General features: G+C 38.9%; 1 protein-coding gene across 1 annotated transcript in view; it reads left to right on the top strand.

Moving 5' to 3' along the window:
• The window catches only part of exoc2 (exocyst complex component 2), a 50,796-nt gene extending 32,458 nt beyond the window's left edge, over positions 1-18,338 (top strand). Inside the window, exons 12-28 of the mRNA XM_044129703.1 lie at positions 3,322-3,435; positions 3,677-3,801; positions 5,376-5,444; positions 5,544-5,701; positions 5,802-5,923; positions 7,734-7,795; positions 8,691-8,771; positions 8,934-8,993; positions 9,809-9,870; positions 9,957-10,026; positions 10,964-11,080; positions 13,422-13,563; positions 16,750-16,805; positions 16,913-17,035; positions 17,301-17,362; positions 17,676-17,735; positions 17,822-18,338. Coding sequence (XP_043985638.1) covers positions 3,322-3,435; positions 3,677-3,801; positions 5,376-5,444; positions 5,544-5,701; positions 5,802-5,923; positions 7,734-7,795; positions 8,691-8,771; positions 8,934-8,993; positions 9,809-9,870; positions 9,957-10,026; positions 10,964-11,080; positions 13,422-13,563; positions 16,750-16,805; positions 16,913-17,035; positions 17,301-17,362; positions 17,676-17,735; positions 17,822-17,915 — 1,577 coding nt within the window. The 3' untranslated portion in view covers positions 17,916-18,338. The remainder of the gene's footprint in view (positions 1-3,321; positions 3,436-3,676; positions 3,802-5,375; positions 5,445-5,543; positions 5,702-5,801; positions 5,924-7,733; positions 7,796-8,690; positions 8,772-8,933; positions 8,994-9,808; positions 9,871-9,956; positions 10,027-10,963; positions 11,081-13,421; positions 13,564-16,749; positions 16,806-16,912; positions 17,036-17,300; positions 17,363-17,675; positions 17,736-17,821) is intronic.
• Positions 18,339-18,665: the final 327 nt, after the last annotated feature.

Raw genomic sequence — 18,665 nt, 5'->3', positions numbered from 1 at the left:
CCAGATTTGTGATTGCATCGCTTTTGCAGTTTCACAGGATCACTCACTTTATAGACTTTGATGATCTGATTATTGCCTCCATGTCAGAGCACTGGCGATGATTTTAGGATGGTTGTGATAATGCTTTAATTCTTGAAACAGCTCTTCTTTGCAATATAGATGTGATTTTCAACGTCTTGGTGTTGTCTTTGTCTCTGCTTTGTTTACTCAGTCCTGTTTTGTTCTCTGAAGTGAAAAAGATGCAGGATTTGTTCTTAAAACCAGCCAAGACCACAGCTGCAACATCCTCTTTTACTGCAACTTAGAGCCTAAAGTTTTAAAGCAACATGAAAATGCATTAATTTTAATTGTAAATATGTGTGTGTATAACTTACTGACTAGGAACCATGCAGTCAATTGGATCCTAAACTCATGAGTAAAAGGACCCACTATCTTCTGTGTTTTTTGTTTTAAAAAAAAAAAATTATAGTTACCTGAGTGTACTTTGCAGTGTGCTTTGTTTGGGGGTCTTCAATTTAAAAAAAAGTACATTATTGATTAGCATGAAGGTGTTAGGTAGGTGTTAATGTGAACATATTCCTTATGAATAAGAATCACTCACTTTATAGACTTTGTCTGATGATCTGATTATTGCCTCCATGTCAGAGCACTGACATGGAGGCCGGTGCTCTGAACATATTTATTTTTATTCCATCTTTTCACATTTGAAATTCTAGATAAAGGTTTTTATGTTTAATGAAATATTTCAAGATTTTCTTCTTGGTTTAGATTTTTTTTTTTGTTTTAAGTTGATAGGAATCTGTATTATAACACTTGAGGTAATAAGTCCCTTTTCTCTCCTGCTTAACACTACATCTTTTCCCCTCTCTTCCTGTCTCTCACACACATGCACGCGCACACACACCTGGTTGCTGTGTACCATCTCCTCTTTTCGCTCTTCAACTGTGAGAAACCTCTTGAAACGTCTCTCCACCCAGCCAGTGCGTGAGCGGCCATCATCTCAAAACCACATCCACGTCACACCCCTGACCCCAGTCTTCCTCCACGCTTCGCTCACCTTGCCACATTCACCCCCCCACACCGTCCTCAACCCTCTACTGAGCGGTGCCTCCACCATCCCTTCTGCTGGCTGCTTCCTCTTCCGCCTTGAATCACATTCAATCACATGTGGCGGGGATCATTATTTGTCTTTGATGGGTCAGTTGTAAAGACAGTAGTTGAAGTCATTTTCTCCATCTCCTTTGCTTCTTAGTCAAGTTTAGAGACCAAAGGCTGTTCTGGTGTTTGTATCGCCCCATTAATCGCTCGCTGAATTGTTCTAAATGCAAGATCCAGCCATCCATCTTTATCAAGCAATAAACGGGAAAGTTTTTTGACATGTGAAGAAGCAGAGCAGCACAAGTTGCTTTCATATGACTAAACACTTCCAGCAAACCCCATTGCTGCCGTCTGATTCGAGTCGGCCCAAGTCATTTATAAACTGAGCTACTTAAACAATATTTCTGTACTCAACATCAATACTCCTGATCAGGAATCTTGGCCTGTAGTTTAATGATATGTGAGTTTGCTCTGCCAAGATGACGGTTCCTATCTTTAACGCCTTTTATTGAGATTTTCACATGTAATAATTAAAACCTAAAAAGAATTGTGTGCTAATACTCAGACTCTGATAGGGGGTGAAGGGTTGTCAGTCTATCACATTAAAATGTGTGATGTTTTTATTAGTTTAATGCCTCCACCCCAGTCTTACATATTTTTCAGCTTCTAGCAGAAAAAGATGTAGATGTAGGTGGAGGTATTCTGCATTTACCTCCATGAATCTTTCCATCAACCCCAGCTAATTCCTTGCCCCTTAGACGAAAAGCATTCACACTTCCTTGTGTGTTTAGGGTATGCATACTCAAGCCAGCTTTTATAAAAGCCAAGCTAGTGAAGTGCAAAACTATTATTTGTCCTGGCAAAGGTTTCTCTGAAACTCTGCTAGAGTTGCGATCGTGGCCTCTTGGTCGGTTCCGTCACACAGTCATGTCAGTTCTTTTTTGAGTTTTTAGGGGTGTCAAAGTAAATACATATGCAATTACACTCTGATTTAATTATTTTTTTTTTTTTAATTAAAACATACAATTTCCTGCTGATTTATAATTGTGAACCTCTTTATTGTGGTCAATAACATATATTGAAGCATCCAACTATGACATTTTAAAATGTAGAAAAGTTTAGGTGACAAAAATATTTTGACACATTTTGAGACAAATGAGTTGAACATCAGCGATCTCACGCTTCAAACATAAATGGGAAGTATACAAGGCATGCATGCATTATATTTAGCACACACAATTTCTAACCTCTGCGTTTTGAGAAGTGACTACATAATATTGTCGTGCAAACACAGATTGAGTCCTGCAGACTTCCATGTTTCCTATTGATCCACAGCCAACACCTGGAACAACAGCAGCCTTTATGCCTGTAAGAAGACAGGGAAAACATGAAAGAAAGACTCTGTGCTACTCCATGTGGGTCGAGTGTGGATGCGTGTGTGTGCGTGTGTGTGTTAGAGATATGTTTACAGATAGTCTGACTCAAATGAGAATTTCCTTACATTTTCTAGGCTGCTGTGTTGTGTGCACAGCCATCTAAACCACAGTTGCTGCTCAGTTTGGGGGATTTCTCAATACTTGCTAACACACTGCAGTTAGTCTATGAGTCACCGGAGTACTTTTCTCTCTCTATGTGTGTGTCAGACACATGTTTTGGAAATGTGGTCATCCGTCTCCCATCGTTTAGACAAACTCCATGTAGGCGTTCTGCAGCGTTTGCACGAACCTCTCCTGAGTTTCATTTTCACTGCAGCAGCTTTGCTCCCTTCTTGAGTCTGCTGCTCTTTCACTTTCATTCCTGTCCTGCAACTTCCACCCCTCCTGCTGTTACTTTTAAGCTTTCTTCCAGATTAATTTCACCAAAGTTATGTCACCTCATGAGATAGGACTGTGCGCCTGCCTCTCAAAGCTGCATCCGTTGTTGCAGTTCCATGGCTCTCTGTTGCCATCTAGTGGATGTCTTCTGCTGGATGTAACTGAGGACATTGTGGAGAGTTTAAACCCACTTCACCCCTGCACTTGCAGACCCCATACTTTGTACAGAACTTGGACATCTCTAAGCTGCGGGTCTGGATCGGAACATAAATAAAGACAAGACAGGGAAGGATTGTTTGGTGTGAAAACCTGCTCAGCTTATCGAGGAATGTGGAATTAGGAATATGGCTCATTTGATTATTTGCTATTTAAAGCACGTGTTGTTTTTTCTCGTCTCTGCATGGATCAGTGGGTGCCGGCGCTCTGGATCTCGAGGGGGATACCCGTCTGGCAGCGCTCGGCAGGCTCGGCCACTCCGCTTCTCTGAAGAGAGGGGGCAGTCTGCGGTCGCCGCGGCCCAGCAGTGAGTGTAAAATCACCCACACACAAGGTGCCGCAGAGGGGCTTCCCTGCTGCTACACCGACGTTTATGTGTGTAACACTTTCTGTCACATACAGTTCTTAGGGGAATCTCCTCTTATCAGCAAGTACAGTAAGGCCACAAACAAAAACTGTTTGTCTTCCAGGAAGGTTTTTGTTGTGTAGTTACCCACATCATGACACGACTTTGAGTTTAGTGAATAATAAGCTTTTCTTTCCTCCAGCGTGGCGCTTTGAAACCCCACAGCAAGTGCAGTTTGTGGAGAAACTCTCAGACGTGGTGATCGGTCAGCTGCCAAACTTCTGGAAGCTGTGGATCTCCTATGTCAATGGAAGTCTTTTTAGTGAGGTAAACACTTCAGAGTGAGAAGAGAAAGAATAATTTAAAAAATCAGTTTTGCTTCACTGATGCACCAAGGCCATTTTCACCTTGGCTCTGGACCATGATCTGCAGGTCAGATTTAAAAACCAAATAGCACTATTACTGTAAGTGCATCAAAATTTGAGTCTTTAAACATCAGTCAACAGTTTATTAAAAATGTTAAATGTTGGCTTAGGGACGTGTGTGTCATTTATTTTCTGCTAGTACCGCAAAGAACCTGCAGTTTTTCTCTTCTGCATATTTGAATCATCCATCCATTTTCTTACACCTTTATCCCATTGGGGCTGGGAGGGGTGCTGGTGCCTATCTCCAGGGTACACTCTGGGCAGGTTGCCAATCCATCGCAGAGTAACACAGAGACAAAAAGGACAAACAACCATTCACACTCACAACTATGGAGAATTTAGAGAGACCAATTAACTTAATAGTCATGTTTTTGGACTGTGGGAGGAAGTCGGAGTACCTGGAGAGAACCTACGCATGCACAGGGAGAACATGCAAACTCCATACAGTAAGACCCCAGGCTGGGAATTGAACCCAGGACCAGACCTTTTTGCTGCAAAGCAACAGTACTACCAACTGTGCCACTGTGCAGCCCTATTGTAGTCAGATATATTTAAAACAGAATGAAAAAAAATTGTTCCCATAGTGGAAAAAAAATTCTTAAGGTAAAGGGGAACATGCATATTTACCTAAATGTAAAAATAAAATATATGCATGAAAATAAGAATAAAATACCCTACAATAATGACAAATTCAAAACATAACAATGAGAAAAATATCCTATTCGGATCAAAAGTAATATGCAGCTTTGCTGGTTAATTTAGACAAGAAAAATGTGCAAGATGTGCCTGGATGTACATCTTGCACATCCAGGTGCATCAGACTATTTACAAGAAATAAAAAAAACTGCAAACAACTGAGATGTGAAAATAACAGCAGAGTTAATTAACTTCTGCTTTTGCAAATTTTTCATCCATCTGACCAACTTTCTAGCCCCTGCTAAAGACTTGCTTTCCCATAAGATGGTTCTGCCACCACCATGTTTCATGGTGTGTTCAGGTTGCTGTGTGGTGTTAATCTTCACCCACTCAGTGTTAAACCTGTAGATTCTGAGTTTTCTTAAGTAAATTTGTGACGCCTCTGATGTGAGAATGCTTTGTGATTCTCCAGTGACAGCTGGAGGATGTTGCTAGGGATACATGTCTAGTGACGGGCTTGCCATTTTTTGCAGGGTTTCCAGGAACAATAACATTACCAGGTTTTTCCCCAACCTGTGCCTCAAAGGATGTTTACAAATCTAGACCAGAATAGGCTCTGTAATATCCTTGGAAACACTGTAAACTGTTCCAGATGCAAAATTATGTAAAACGCTATATTTTCCCATACTGATGAAGTCTTCCTGTTAGTGGTTATCTTTGTTTGAAAAAAGAAAATGTTTCACCATCTTACAAGTCTCCTCACCTACCTTAGAAAATTATGTTAACTGCTTTTCAAGCTGGACAACTCTTTTTGTTGTTTGTTTTTTTTTTTCCTTTCAGACTGGAGAGAAATCTGGCCAGGTGGAAAAGTCCAAGAAGAACGCCAGACAGAGACAGAATGACTTCAAAGTATGAAGCTTATTTCACTTAGACTTAAGCTTCTTTTGTAAGGTCTGTTATCTGGCTTCTACATGTTTTATTGGTTTGTTATGTTTTTCTTTTTTGTAGAAAATGATTGAGGAGCTGACAAACAGGCTTGTGAAGCTTATCCGTGGCGCTCTGCTGCCCACCACTCTACCGCAAGGAGAGCTTCATGTTTATGGAGGCTGGGAGGACAAGACAGAGCTGACTGGAGCCTGGTTCACGCAGATCATCCACACTGTCAGGTTCTCACTCCAAGTTTTTTAACATCTACCTCCTCTCCGCCACTTTGTTAATGACTGGCTGTGGTCATCTGATCTGATGATGTTGGTGCGTCTTGCCCAGAGGTTGTCACGAGGCGCTGTCCACTCTGGAGATCCCGAATGATTTGCTGCAGGTGATCCAGGATCTGCTGCTGGACCTGAGGGTCCACTGCCTGATGGTGACTCTGCTCCACACGTCAGAAGGTGAGACATTGTCCGCTGAGTGGAAGCTGTGGAAAGTGAATGGGGAACTATTCCACATTAAACCATCTGCATGTGATCATGTCGGCTTCATCTCTGAAAGAGGACAGAGTTTATTTTTATTACACTTTGCAGATTTTTCTGAATTATGGGCTGCCAATTTGCTCCAGTGTTTACTTCAGCTGCTGTCCACATGTGCACTTTACTTTAACCCCTGAAACAAAACTTTAGAACAGTATTTTTTTTTCTTTTTTAATAATCACAATTATCACACCATGCAATGTATTATAGCAATACTAATATAATTCTAGATAAGTACCTCCAAAACAAGTTGAGAAATGTCTTGATTATTATTTTAATGTTTTTAAGATCAAAATAAGGAACAGTATTCATGAACTCATTTAGTTATCTACATGAGTCTAAATTCACAAATTAGAATATAAAAATAACAATTATTTAAAAAAACTACTGCAGGAAACATTGCATGTACAAGTCACCCGCCAATTAAGACAAGTCAGATATTTTAGGAGTCCTTCAGCACAAACTTGCAAATCAGTTTCAAACAAAACATTAAGATTATAATGGGATTCTTGTATGTTGACTAAGAAATATGCTGAAGTGTTTTAAATACATGTCTTTAAAAGAGGAATGAAACAAAAAAAAGCATAAAAATCAAATTGGCGGACTCAGAGTATGTGATGGAATACTTAGAAATCAAATGTGCAAAACAACTAATCTTTTAAAAGCAGCAGCCATGGATAATGGGTCAGTGATGATCCAGTGTCCTGAAAGAAGAAAATGCTGGAACTTCAACTTGGTTTCATCTCAGTGAACGTTTAGGATGAGAGTGTTGAGAACAAACATCACAGCAAATTATCTCAGTGATTAATGATTTTTGAGGACACTTGTAAGAAAAATGAGCTGCGCATCCTTATCAGTCAATGGAGATGGGATTTCATGAGGATGAAGCACTTTCTGCCCACAGTTCAGTATGGCTGGAGATCTGCGATGCTGCGGACCTGTTTGTCTTTCAAATGGAACCTTGTGAGAGAGCCAAACACAAATTGAACCCTACAGGCTATGAATAAAAATCTGGTGGCCTCTGTCTGTAAACTAGTTTGTCAATATTGACTTAGTTTATAACACTGGAGGATTTTTCTCCACTAAATGTATTTCAATTAAAATAAAATAAAATAAAGGTTGCACATCTGGCGAAATCACTGTATAAATGCACACTTTATTGCAAGAAAGTCTTGAAGAAAAACTGATAATTTTTTCTCATTTTCATATAACACTTGTGCACAGTAGACCCAAAATACAAGGCAGAATTTAAGGAAGTTACTTAGAAGTGAAGAAAATTACTGTTGATTTATGTAAAGCAGTAAGAGAAATCTCCAAAAACTCTTCAGCATTTATTTTCTAATAGACCATCTGAATTCACTGTATTGATTTTCTTGCTGGTCAGGATCTTTTTACCTCCTGCAGCCTCCAGGGTTATAATGGAGAAAGTGTTATGAGACCAAAACCAGACATGTTCAGTTTCACTTGTGGTTAAGTATGGTCATTTTGAGAAGAGTGACTGGTTTTCGCTGAACTCCTTACACCCATGTCACATAACACCAAACAAACTGAGGTCTCTGCAGAAAGGTAGATTTTCTTTGACATCGGCTGTTTTTTTTTTTTTTTGTTGTTTTTTTTCCAGAAATACACAACATTGTCTCCGTTTATTATCGGTCTTTGTAAATAAGGGATTTTTGTTCGGTAAATTGTTCAGTGGTTTGAAGTCATTTCTGCATGCTTCTTCCCCGTTTAGATGTGAAGAGACTTGCCGAAAAGGAAGATTGGGTTGTAGATAACGAGGGAATCACCAGTCTGGTAAGAACGAGTTACCACACCAAGCAGTGCTCAATCTTACACAACTAAACGTGGAAGATATATTCCCGCAAACATTTAGGTAAAACCAACCCTAATTCAGTACAGTCTTCTTTACTTTGTAAACATTACCTTGTTTTTTTGTTTGTTTGTTCTTTAATATTGCAAAATTGTATTTATTTATTATATCTAACAGAAGCTAATCTTATCTAAATCAGATCTCATTTCTTTTTAGGATTAGTTCAGGGGCTTTGAATTGAATCAAGTCATTTTGTTGCTTGCAAAATCAAAAATAGATTTTATACAATCATCTTCCAATAAGAATAATATATCATCCTGTTTGTGATTGTCTGATCTTTTACGAAATTCTTCCAGAAATACCTCATTTTATCTTCTATTTTTATAGACTTTATTATGGTTGATGTCCTAACGTTTCTATTCTGCTCAAGACAAAATGGCTAACTCTCATTATTTAAGTAATGGAAAAATCTACATTAGTGTCCTAAGTCCATAAAGTTTACAGAAATGCAAAAGATAAAGGAAAAAAATGCATAAATCCTTTTTACATCCATAGGACTTAACAGTGCAAGTATCTGTCAGGTGCTTTTTTTCAGCTACAGTGCATTGACACCTTACAGGCCAACGTATCCTAGCGTCAAATTTGACTCTGCAGCATCGTAACTGTCTTGAGCATCTACATCACATAGTGTAGAGGAGACAAGATGATCATGGTTTATTTGTTGCGTATTTTGTTGTGAAGCACTGTCAGTGGAAATCACAGATCAAGCTGAAGAAAAGAGAACTGACTCCCCCTTACATAATAATGTACCAACTCTTTCATTTTAAAGTAACATTTTAAGTCATTCTCGCATGTTTTGTCTTTGATATTTTTTTGCAGCCTTCAAAGTTTGAACAGTGCCTGGTCCACATGCTGCAGTCACTGAAAGAGCCGCTGGAAATCAAAGCAGGAGAAATCAATGTAGGTTTTGAAATGAGTGAAAGCGAAGTTTGAAATCCTTCAAAGCAAAAGGTCAAAGGTCACTTTATTCTGTAAAGTTCCATTTGACAGATTTATGTCTGTGCTTGACTAATTAGAACCACTGATTTAGTTACTTTAAACTTTAATTCCTGTATCTGTCAGGTTCTGCAGTTAGACCAGGTCCAGGACAAGGCAGCACAGCTCAGCGTGAGCATCATGAAGGTAAAATGTGGTAGAAAACATCTGCAGACCTCAGTAACACATGCTTACTTTTATTAGACTTATTTCTTGAATGACTTGAGGAAGTTTTCCATATAGGAGCCACAGATCACTGTGTGCGCTTTGGCTAAACCTCACTCTAGTTTTCATTATTCTGAATCTTCTAGAACAAAATCCACACATGCCAAAAGCATTTTTGTGTTTTTATTACGTCATGTATGTCCACAGTTGTGCATACATGTATAGATTTACATACATCTGCATGAATCCTTGACATCGTTTCCTTTCTCAAAATATTTATACTGAAGATGTTTTTTTGTCTTTTTTTTTTTTATAAAAATTTACAAAAAGGAAATTCCCTATAGACCCAACCTGCAGGTTGCACCCATAAATAACCTAGCATGGTTATAAAGTGATAAAAATGGAAAATCTAAAATAAAGTATAAGCTTCTACGTGACACCATATTATTATTGTCTTTTCTGCTCGCTTCTGCCAATCACTGCTGAGATGGATGTTTCTCAACCCTTAGCTGTTCACACAGATCAACTTTTGTTGACAGTATTGACCAGTTCCACCATATTGAATTAATTTGAAATCACAATTGACACAATGGAGACAAAACCCATACAATGAAAACAGAACTTTCCTCAGTTTTTTTTTTTGTTTGTTTGTTTTTTCAATGTGCAGATCTTTTTTTTTCCAACAGTTTTTGGTTTCAAGACAACACGGTCATTTTCATTCATAGAAGCTTATAAGACTGAATTTCACAACTTTGATGATTGTGGAAGTGACGTGGATCTCCATGTGTTCACGTTAGGTTTTTATAAACTGTTTGGAGCAGCTGAGTATGAAAGCGGATGAAGACTTTGATGTATCTCAGTGAGTATTTTGAAGATTTCTTTTTTTCAGTCTTTTAGTTCATTTTGTGGTTTGCTTTGAAAAAGAAATGTCTCCTCTCTGTTCAGCAACGTTTCAGTGGACCTATCCTCTCCTGATCGGTTTTCCAGCATCCAGGAGGGATTCATTCCGACATCTGTAAGCAGATTATTATAGTTTTTACCAAGCATTCTGTATTTAATAACCTCAAGTCCTATAGCGAGCCTGCGCCTGGTAGCATCACCCAAGCGTGGGCTCGCTGTGTAACCCAACTAGACAAACACATGTCTCAGTCACTGGAACCACAAAATGTTATCAGGCTGTTTCCTGGTTGTGGACAAGCAGCAGATACGTCCTTGTTTCCTGTAACCTGGTTGAGTTGTTGGTGGAGGGGTAAAACGCAGGGGAGGCGGCTGGGAGGAAGAGCAGGGTACGGGGTGCTTCTGGTAAAGGGAAATGGAGCAAGGTGCAGAAGGGGTTTCCCCAGCCCGATGTGAGCAGCGGGAGTTTGGCAGCGGAGCTTTGGTGAATGACCAGAGTTTCACTCATACAGTATTTTGATGTTTTTGTTTTGAGAACGACTTGCTAAAAAGCATGTGAGGATGTAAACCAGACAGCCATTAATAGATATCAGGTTTCTGTAACCCACTGTAGCCTCTTATTGCTGGAGCATGAAAAACAAACGGTCTGCAAGTGACACCACGTTTTGTGGTTGGCACACTACAAGCTTATCACTCAGTCATCTCTCTGTTTCTAAGAACTAGTTTTGATTATTTAAGAAATTTGTATCTCCATCTGTACTGTTTTGGAAGGTTATTGTGTTTGTGGAAATTAAAATTAAAAACAAAGTGAAGGAAGGAGATTTTATTAAGTTGACAATCTTGCTTGTTGCATGCAAGATTAATCCAAAACAACAAATCTTGTATTATTAAAAAATAAGTACCGATTCATTTTGTCCAGATAAATACATACTAAATGGATAGATAGATGAATGAAAAGTGAGTAGAATGTTCCAATTTTAGTGTAAAGTACGGTAAATGTCTTTGGCTTCTTTCTAGAACATGGACGTTAAAACTTAGGGTTCTTTTGTGCATAGGAGCAGCGCCTGTTGATCATCCTGAGTAACTGCCAATACCTGGAACGGCACACCTTCCTGAACCTGGCCGACCACTTCGAGAAGCACGGCTTGACAGGGACAGAGAAGATCAATCGGGTCAGTAACCAAAACTGTGGCTCCTGTTTAGGATAGGCATCAACTGCAGCAAACGTGCTCTGTACTCATACATTCATGCTGTTATTCTGTCAAGTGGTTTGCTGAGGTGTTTGTTACAACAAAGCTCTGATCAAAAAGGTTCTGTTTCTCAGCAGAGTGATGACTCTTAATCAAAAACTGTGAATGTCATTGTCTCTAAAGCTCATTTTCACCATTTTCTCTTCACTCACTCAGACAGTCACACAATGGCACACAATGACTAATGGCTGAATCACAAAGAAAATAAAAGTTCGGTTGGTTTTCCAGTAAAAACAGTTGATCATTATTTTCTTTGAAAGCTTAAGTTAGAGCCTCATTAAAATGTAAAAATGATTTGGGTGTTAGACTGCTCTTAAAAGTTAAAATAGCTCTGAAAGTGTTGGTGAAAAAAAAATCCCAACTTGCATCTGGCATAAAATTGTTGCTCTGTGTAGAATGTTATCATCATTAGCATATTTCTGATCAAAAATAACTTCATAAAATCCACAGGTCACATATATAATTTTTGATAGTATCGTATTAGTCGTTAGAAAGCATTTGCAGATAAAATGTCATTATTTTACTTGTTTCATAAGTAAAAATTAGGAATTAACATTAATCTAAGCTTCAAGTTACAAAACACAACACATTTCACACAGATTAGTTATCAAACTATACGGCTAAAAAGCAATGGCTGTTCAAAAAACTAAGTACACTTTTACAGCTTCAATGGGATTTAAAATGAAACAGTAGCAGCAAAGTTTTCATCACTTTATCATCATCAATCTGACCTCCACTAATGGGCAGTTTTGGCAGGATGGAAACCTAGAATGGATAGATATCAGCAATGCTGTAAGAGGATTATGTTGCCACTTCCCAACTATTTGAAGTCGAACAGTAAACACTGAGAAGATGGACAACATTTTAGACATGTGCAAATTGTTCGATTCCAGTAAATCCACCCCAAAGTTAGACCATGCAATACAGACACAAATGACCAAAATATCTCCGACTCTGCAGGACTCGGTTAAATCTTAAATCTCGTGATGAAAAACTAACAAAGAAATTGGAATATTTGAAGGAGAAAGTCCATGTTTTCTAAAAAAAAATGTAGTAGGATGACTTTGGTTTGCGAAGTTGTATTGAATGAACCGCAGTGTAATGTTTGGAGAAAACCAAACGGCAAACACCTCATACCACCTGTCAAGCATAGTGGTGGAAAAGAGATGATGTGGGTTTGATTTGCAGTTCTAGTTAAATTGCAGTCATTCAGTCTGTAGCATTCCAGCAGTAGTTTGTTCAACAGCTGAAGCTTGGTCCAAACTGGTTAATTATCAGAACAATGATCTTAATTACAGCAACAAATCTACAACACAATCACTAAAAAGGATCCAGGTTTTGTTTTGGCCCAGTCAAAGTACAAAGCTCAAATCGGCAGGAATGGTGTGTGAGATTTGTTTAGACAGATCTAAACAAATCTCCCATTTGTTCTCCCATTTAAGCTTGGTTTCAGTTTAATGTGTGGGGTTTTTTATACCCGTTTTACAATCTGCAAAAAACATATTTTATATGTACCTACATAAAATAAAGTATAATACTTTATACGTGAAACTTCAGAACAGTGGTTCCCAACCATAACCATTGTCCTGCATGGTTTAGATGTATTCCTGCTGCTTCAAACTTGATTTAAGTGGGTGATTATCAGGATTCTGTAGCTTTTGATGGCATTCAGAGGAGGTCATGCAATCATTTGTATCAGGTGTGCTGGAACAGAGACGCATCTGAAACATGCAGGGCTTCAGTTACTGAGGAATCACTGCTGTAGAGCAGAAGGAGGGGATGGCTACCTTCACAAAGTAGGCATATGTGACCCATATCTGACTTCTTCTCTGAAAGTTCAAATTCAGTATGAATCAATCACTTCAGTATGTGGTACTAAATCTGATCTATATCCTATTCTTTTCAAAGCATCTTCAGACTGAACTGTCATGTCTCATTATATCATAATTCTGCACCAAAAGAAGCCAACATGATAAATCATAACATACACAATGGCTAAAAATTATAAAACATGAAAATATCAAATAGGTCTTTGTAAAACGCATCACATCACAATCATCCAACTTCTGTCTCTGTCTACACATCCAACTAGACATCTCTACAGAGGTTGCAGTCAATGTTCCACGACAGATCATTGCCATTTACTGAGCTTTCTTTTGTCTTATGATCTTGTGATAATACTGTCTGCTCCATTGCTGAACTTCAACTTTAAAATTGATCCATAGTCAGTGTGCTTTATTTCCATCTGTCTGTAACCTTGCAGGTGAGTCTAGACGCCGTTCGGGAGTTGGACAGCAAACTTTTTGAAGCTTACATTGAGAGACGAGCCGATCCAATCGCCGGTTCCTTGGAACCCGGCATGTATGCTGGATACTTCGACTGGAGAGACTGCCAGACACCTTCAGGTATTAGATAAGCTTCTTTGGCTTGATAAAAGTCAGGATTAAAAGAGTTGGGAATTCACCCAGAGCAACCACCAACTGACCCAGCATCATTCATGAGCTGCCAAGAGTCATGTAGCTTGAGAACTTGTTGTCTGTGCTCTGATCTTTAGATTTGTGGTTCACATGTGTCATGTGTGGAGTACAAGTCTTTGATGGCTTACTGTAAACATCATTCTTCTGCTCTGCTTGAAGCTCTCATGGCCTTTATGTTGGAGATGTGGGTGTGTGCAAAGGTTTACTTTGACATTTCTGTTACAAGATGAGCTCCAAACTCAGGTGACATAAGAATGTAAAATACGTGGTTTACCTTAAACACAGGATATGAGACAACATGAGTCTATTGAATTTTTCAGGTGGGATGCAGACACAAAATTTCCTAATGACAAGTTTGAGCTTTGCACTGGTTTTCTGCAGCCTCTAAGACTTCGTATGCCTGGGCCACATGTGAAAGCGGAACATTTTGGACACTAAACCACTGTTCTAGGATATGAGACTTTCACTTGTTGCTCTTTGTGTGGGACTCCTGTAAGCGTGTGGGGTGCTGCAAGGCATTAAAAATCCGGTTTCAGTACTTTCTTTCTGTTGCTGCATTTGGCTGTTTCGCTGTCAGAGTTCACTGGATGTTATATTTTCACCCTACCATATTTGCACATTAACCCCTGGCCCCAAACCGCATTGAATCTTCCTCAAAGACAAAAATTTGGCAAAAACACTATTGCAGTTGCAGCTTCTTATGCATTGCTTCTACATATTTGGCTGCTTGTTTTAGCTCCTTTTGGAGAAAAATGAATGCATTCAAAGCTAAATTATCTCAGTTGGTCACGTGGACTGGTAATTCAAACGTAAGATTATTTGGATCCATATGTAAACTAAGGTCTTTTTTTATTAACTGTGTCAGTACAAACTATTGTAAGTCAACTGAATACCTGATATTTACAAATCTTTATTAAATGTTTCCAAAACAATTCTGCATGCCTAACCAGAGCGAAACAGTCTAATGTAGGAATGTAGTTAAAACTAGGTAACATACAGGGTATAAAATAATATACAACCCTTTTTTCCCCATTTACTGAGGACAAATGAGACCGAACTTTTTGTATTTTAGGTTAGTTTGATTACCAAAATTGTTAGTAATAAGAAAGTAATTTTCCTCAGTCAGGAGTCTGTACATACGCAGATTAATATGCATATAAACAGGTTGGGGAAGCCCACATGATGACATCATGGCTTTGTAAACACATCACCTTTTGTGTCCCAGATATGAATATTTTAGTGTGAAACGTATCAGCCTCAGAACAAACCATAAGGCAGTGTGAAGATACTGGCTGAAGTTAAATGGAAAGTTGTTTTCCAAAGTGAATCCTGTCTTTCCTCAGCATTAGCTGGAAAGCCACTCGAAGAAGAAGAAACCATTACTGCAAAAGTAACATAAAAAGGTTGCGAATGCTTTTAGGTTAAATACAGTAATTTATGGAGATATGTCCTCTGCTCTGATCAGAGGAAATTTTAATTGCTTGGCCATTGTTACCTGTGAAGGGAAAAGTGAAAGCTTGCAAGCTTCATGTTGTGGGGGGCTTTGGTGCAGAACAGACTGGTATGCTTCACCAAACTGCTAGTGAAAAGCACCAAATGAGGAAGAAATTAAATAAAATAGGCGTATGTCACAACTCAAATCATCATCTCAACCAACATTTACCAACATTATCACCATTGTAAGATTCTATATCGAGTAATTCTACTTTCATCAGCTCTTACTAAAACTGATAGCTGTCCTTCTTCAGCAACTACAATTTTCAAAGTGCAATGTGTGTTTTTCTTCTGACTTTTGTTCTATTTTTGAATAACAAAGTGGAACATTGTTATGGGGTTTATATATTAGTATCTTGACCTCAGAGGAAGCCTAGCACAAAAATGTCAAAACAACTGCTAAAAGCGGTGTCAGGGTCTTAGATATTGAGATAGTGCTGATCCTTTCTCTGTTCTTCTTTACTGAGTTACTTTGCTAGAAGATAGTTGTGACATTACCGTCCCCGCAACTTCCTGTGGTGCATAGCTGTTAAGAGCATTTGCTTAAATCATTTGAAATAGTAAAATTCAGTCTCACTACTTGCTTGGGAAGAATCTGCTAAATACAGAACCTTGCGAAATAAATCATATTTCTTTAAGCTTTACACATTTGGTCTCACTACAACAAGTAACTACATTAAAATAAGGATGTATTTTACAGATTTTTTTTAATATGACGATTCAATGCAAAGCAGCTTATACATGTGAAGTGGAAGAAAAAGTGTAATATGTGGTTTTGGACATAGTTTACAAAAACTATATGAATAAAACCACAAAATAAAATAAAATATAACGGATCCTATAAAACAGATCAATGATGAAGTTGTATAGAAGTTTAAAGTAGGGTTTGGTTATCCTAACAATGACCTAAAGTGATCTAACCCTTTCTGTCCTGTGATATTCTGTGGATATTCAATCATCATCTAAAAACAGAGAATGAAAAAACTGTTAACCCTAAAAACACAGGTGTGCATCTGAATTTGAAAAGAGTGCATTACTCATAGAAGCAGCCAAGAGGCCCATGGAAACTCTGGAGGAGTTCAAGAGATCCACTGTTCAGATGGAATTTTTTTGACAATTAGTAGTCATGCACAGCATAGATCTGGTATCTAGGTTGCAGTAAAACTAATGGTGAAAGGCGGCCACAAGCCATGTAAGAAACATGCCAAACAAGGATTTATGATTGTGCTTCTGTGTGAAACTCTGTGTTTGGAATAAAATAAAACAGCAAGTCACCCTGAATACATCGTCCGACAGGGTGCAGTATTATGATGTGGGATTGCTTTCATTAAGCAGGACCAAGGTCACTGGTCAAGGTTAATGTCAAGATGGTTGAAGCTAAAATGACGGCAGTCCTGGAAGAAAACCTGATCCTGACTGTACTTTAGACTTTGGTAAAGCTTCACCTTCCAGCAGAATATTGACCCAAAGAGTCTAGCTAGTGCTGCAATAAAATGGTTTATATCAAAGCTTATTTATCTGTTTTAATTCCTGCATGTTATTTTTATTTCTGTATTCATTGTTTTTGCAATATTTTGCATAATGTATCCCATTTTCACTTTTTACTACCTTCTCCCTCAGGTGTAAGGAACTACCTGAAGGAAGCTCTTGTAAACATCATAGCCGTCCACGCTGAGGTACAAACGCTCTTGCTCACACCCACTGACCCTCTTTCCCCTATGCACCACAAACTCTTTTTTTTTTGTCTCCACTTCTTTATGAAACTCAACTTTTTCTGCAACAGGTCTTCACCGTCTCTAAGGACCTGGTTTCCCGCGTATTGTCAAGAATTGTGGAATCTGTAGCGGACGAGATGTGTCGCCTTATGCAATGTGTGTCGTCCTTCAGTAAGAACGGAGCCCTGCAGGTACACACTAAAATACACACCCATTCTCACAAATACAGGGTTAGCTGTTTGTCAGTCATATAGTAAGACCCTGACTCATAAGTCAACACCACATTTGTGGGGGGATCTACCAGTCGTTTCTGATAATACCACGTTTCAGTTCATCTGCCAACTGCTGTCAGTTGGCCATGATGGCTAGATTTCATGTTCTCTGGCTTTTATTGTTTGTTTTTTTCAAACCTAACCTCTCACCACCATCCTTTACCCCTCCCTGCTTCACATCCAGGCTCGACTCGAGCTCAGCGCCCTGCGAGACGCAGTGGCCGCATACCTAAACCCTGATAGCAAGTGAGTACAGCCCTCAAACATGTATAGCCAGTGATTTATAGCCGTGCATGTCACAGGCATAAATCCTAACAGTCGCACATCCCTCACCTACAATCCCTATTTATGTTAGTTGGTGGGTTCTGGAAAGGAAGTGAAAGTAATCTGGTTCTGTTGTGTGCCTGCTGTGTGGTGTGTCTTGTGTGTTCATGTAAGTAGGTCAGTGTGCATGTCAGGATACATGCATAGACTCGCCCTGAACTGTATTCTCTGGTAATGAAGTTTAAGTCGACTTGACTTTTTTTTTTATAAAATGTGTTTGTTTTGTTTTTTTCAGCGCCAGCTTCAAGCAGGCGTTAGACTCGCTCCCTCAGTTGCACAGCGGGGCTGATAAAAAGTGAGTTCAATTCTGAAACCGTTTCTGTAAATCCGTAACAGTTTTCAGACTGATTTCACACACTTTGTGTCTGTTTTGGTCTCCAGGTTACTAGAGGAGCAGCTGAACAAGTTTAAGAGCAGCATGCAGCTCCAGCTCACCTGCTTCCAGCCTTCCAACATCCAGCCCATCAAGAGATAATCTAAGTCCACCTTCTTCTCCACTACCCTGCATTATTTTTGTAATAACCTGTGTGCACTCATCTAAAACCGCAGCTATTATCTTCTCTCTTGTAGCTTTATAGTTTACTCATATCTGTTTTCTTTTACTCTGCATCACTTTCAATTTCTGCTTTACTATGATAAACACAAATGTCTGTAAATCTAATCTTGAAGAAACAAAATGAGTGGATTTCATTGTTACTGTGCAGGACAGTCCCATCTGTGTTGGTTATGCTAATCATGCCTGACCATAAATTAGTTCATGTGGAGATCTTGAGTGTTTGAGAAAGCACTGGATCATTGGCTGGATGTCTCCTCTCAGACCAAACTATCAGGGTTTATTTAAAGGATGAAAAGTTGCTGTAGTTCATAATGTTCATTAATAAAAGAAACCTACACTCCATAATGGTTTGAAGTTGAACGGTCTGTCAGATGAAAATATCTGTTCTAGGTCGAGTTGCTAAGATGTGACATCTTTATCGCTTTGCCTTTAACCTTCCTCCAACATGAGTCTTTCATATTGTGCAGCTAGAAGTTTACACATATCTATCATGAGCATAAACAGCATATTAATTTTCTCCCTTTGCATGCGTGGGTTCTGTCTGGGTTCTCCAGCTTCCTCCCACAGTCCACAAACATGACTGTCAGGTTAATTGGTCTCTCTAAATTCTCCCTAGATGTGAGTGTGTGTGTGAATGGTTGTTTGTCTTGTCAGCCTCTGTGTTGCCCT

Source organism: Gambusia affinis, linkage group LG10, assembly GCF_019740435.1.
Source record: "Gambusia affinis linkage group LG10, SWU_Gaff_1.0, whole genome shotgun sequence".
NCBI classification, from domain to species: domain Eukaryota; kingdom Metazoa; phylum Chordata; class Actinopteri; order Cyprinodontiformes; family Poeciliidae; genus Gambusia; species Gambusia affinis.
Note: the sequence above shows the minus strand (reverse complement) of the source record. Positions and strands in the feature narration are given on the sequence as shown.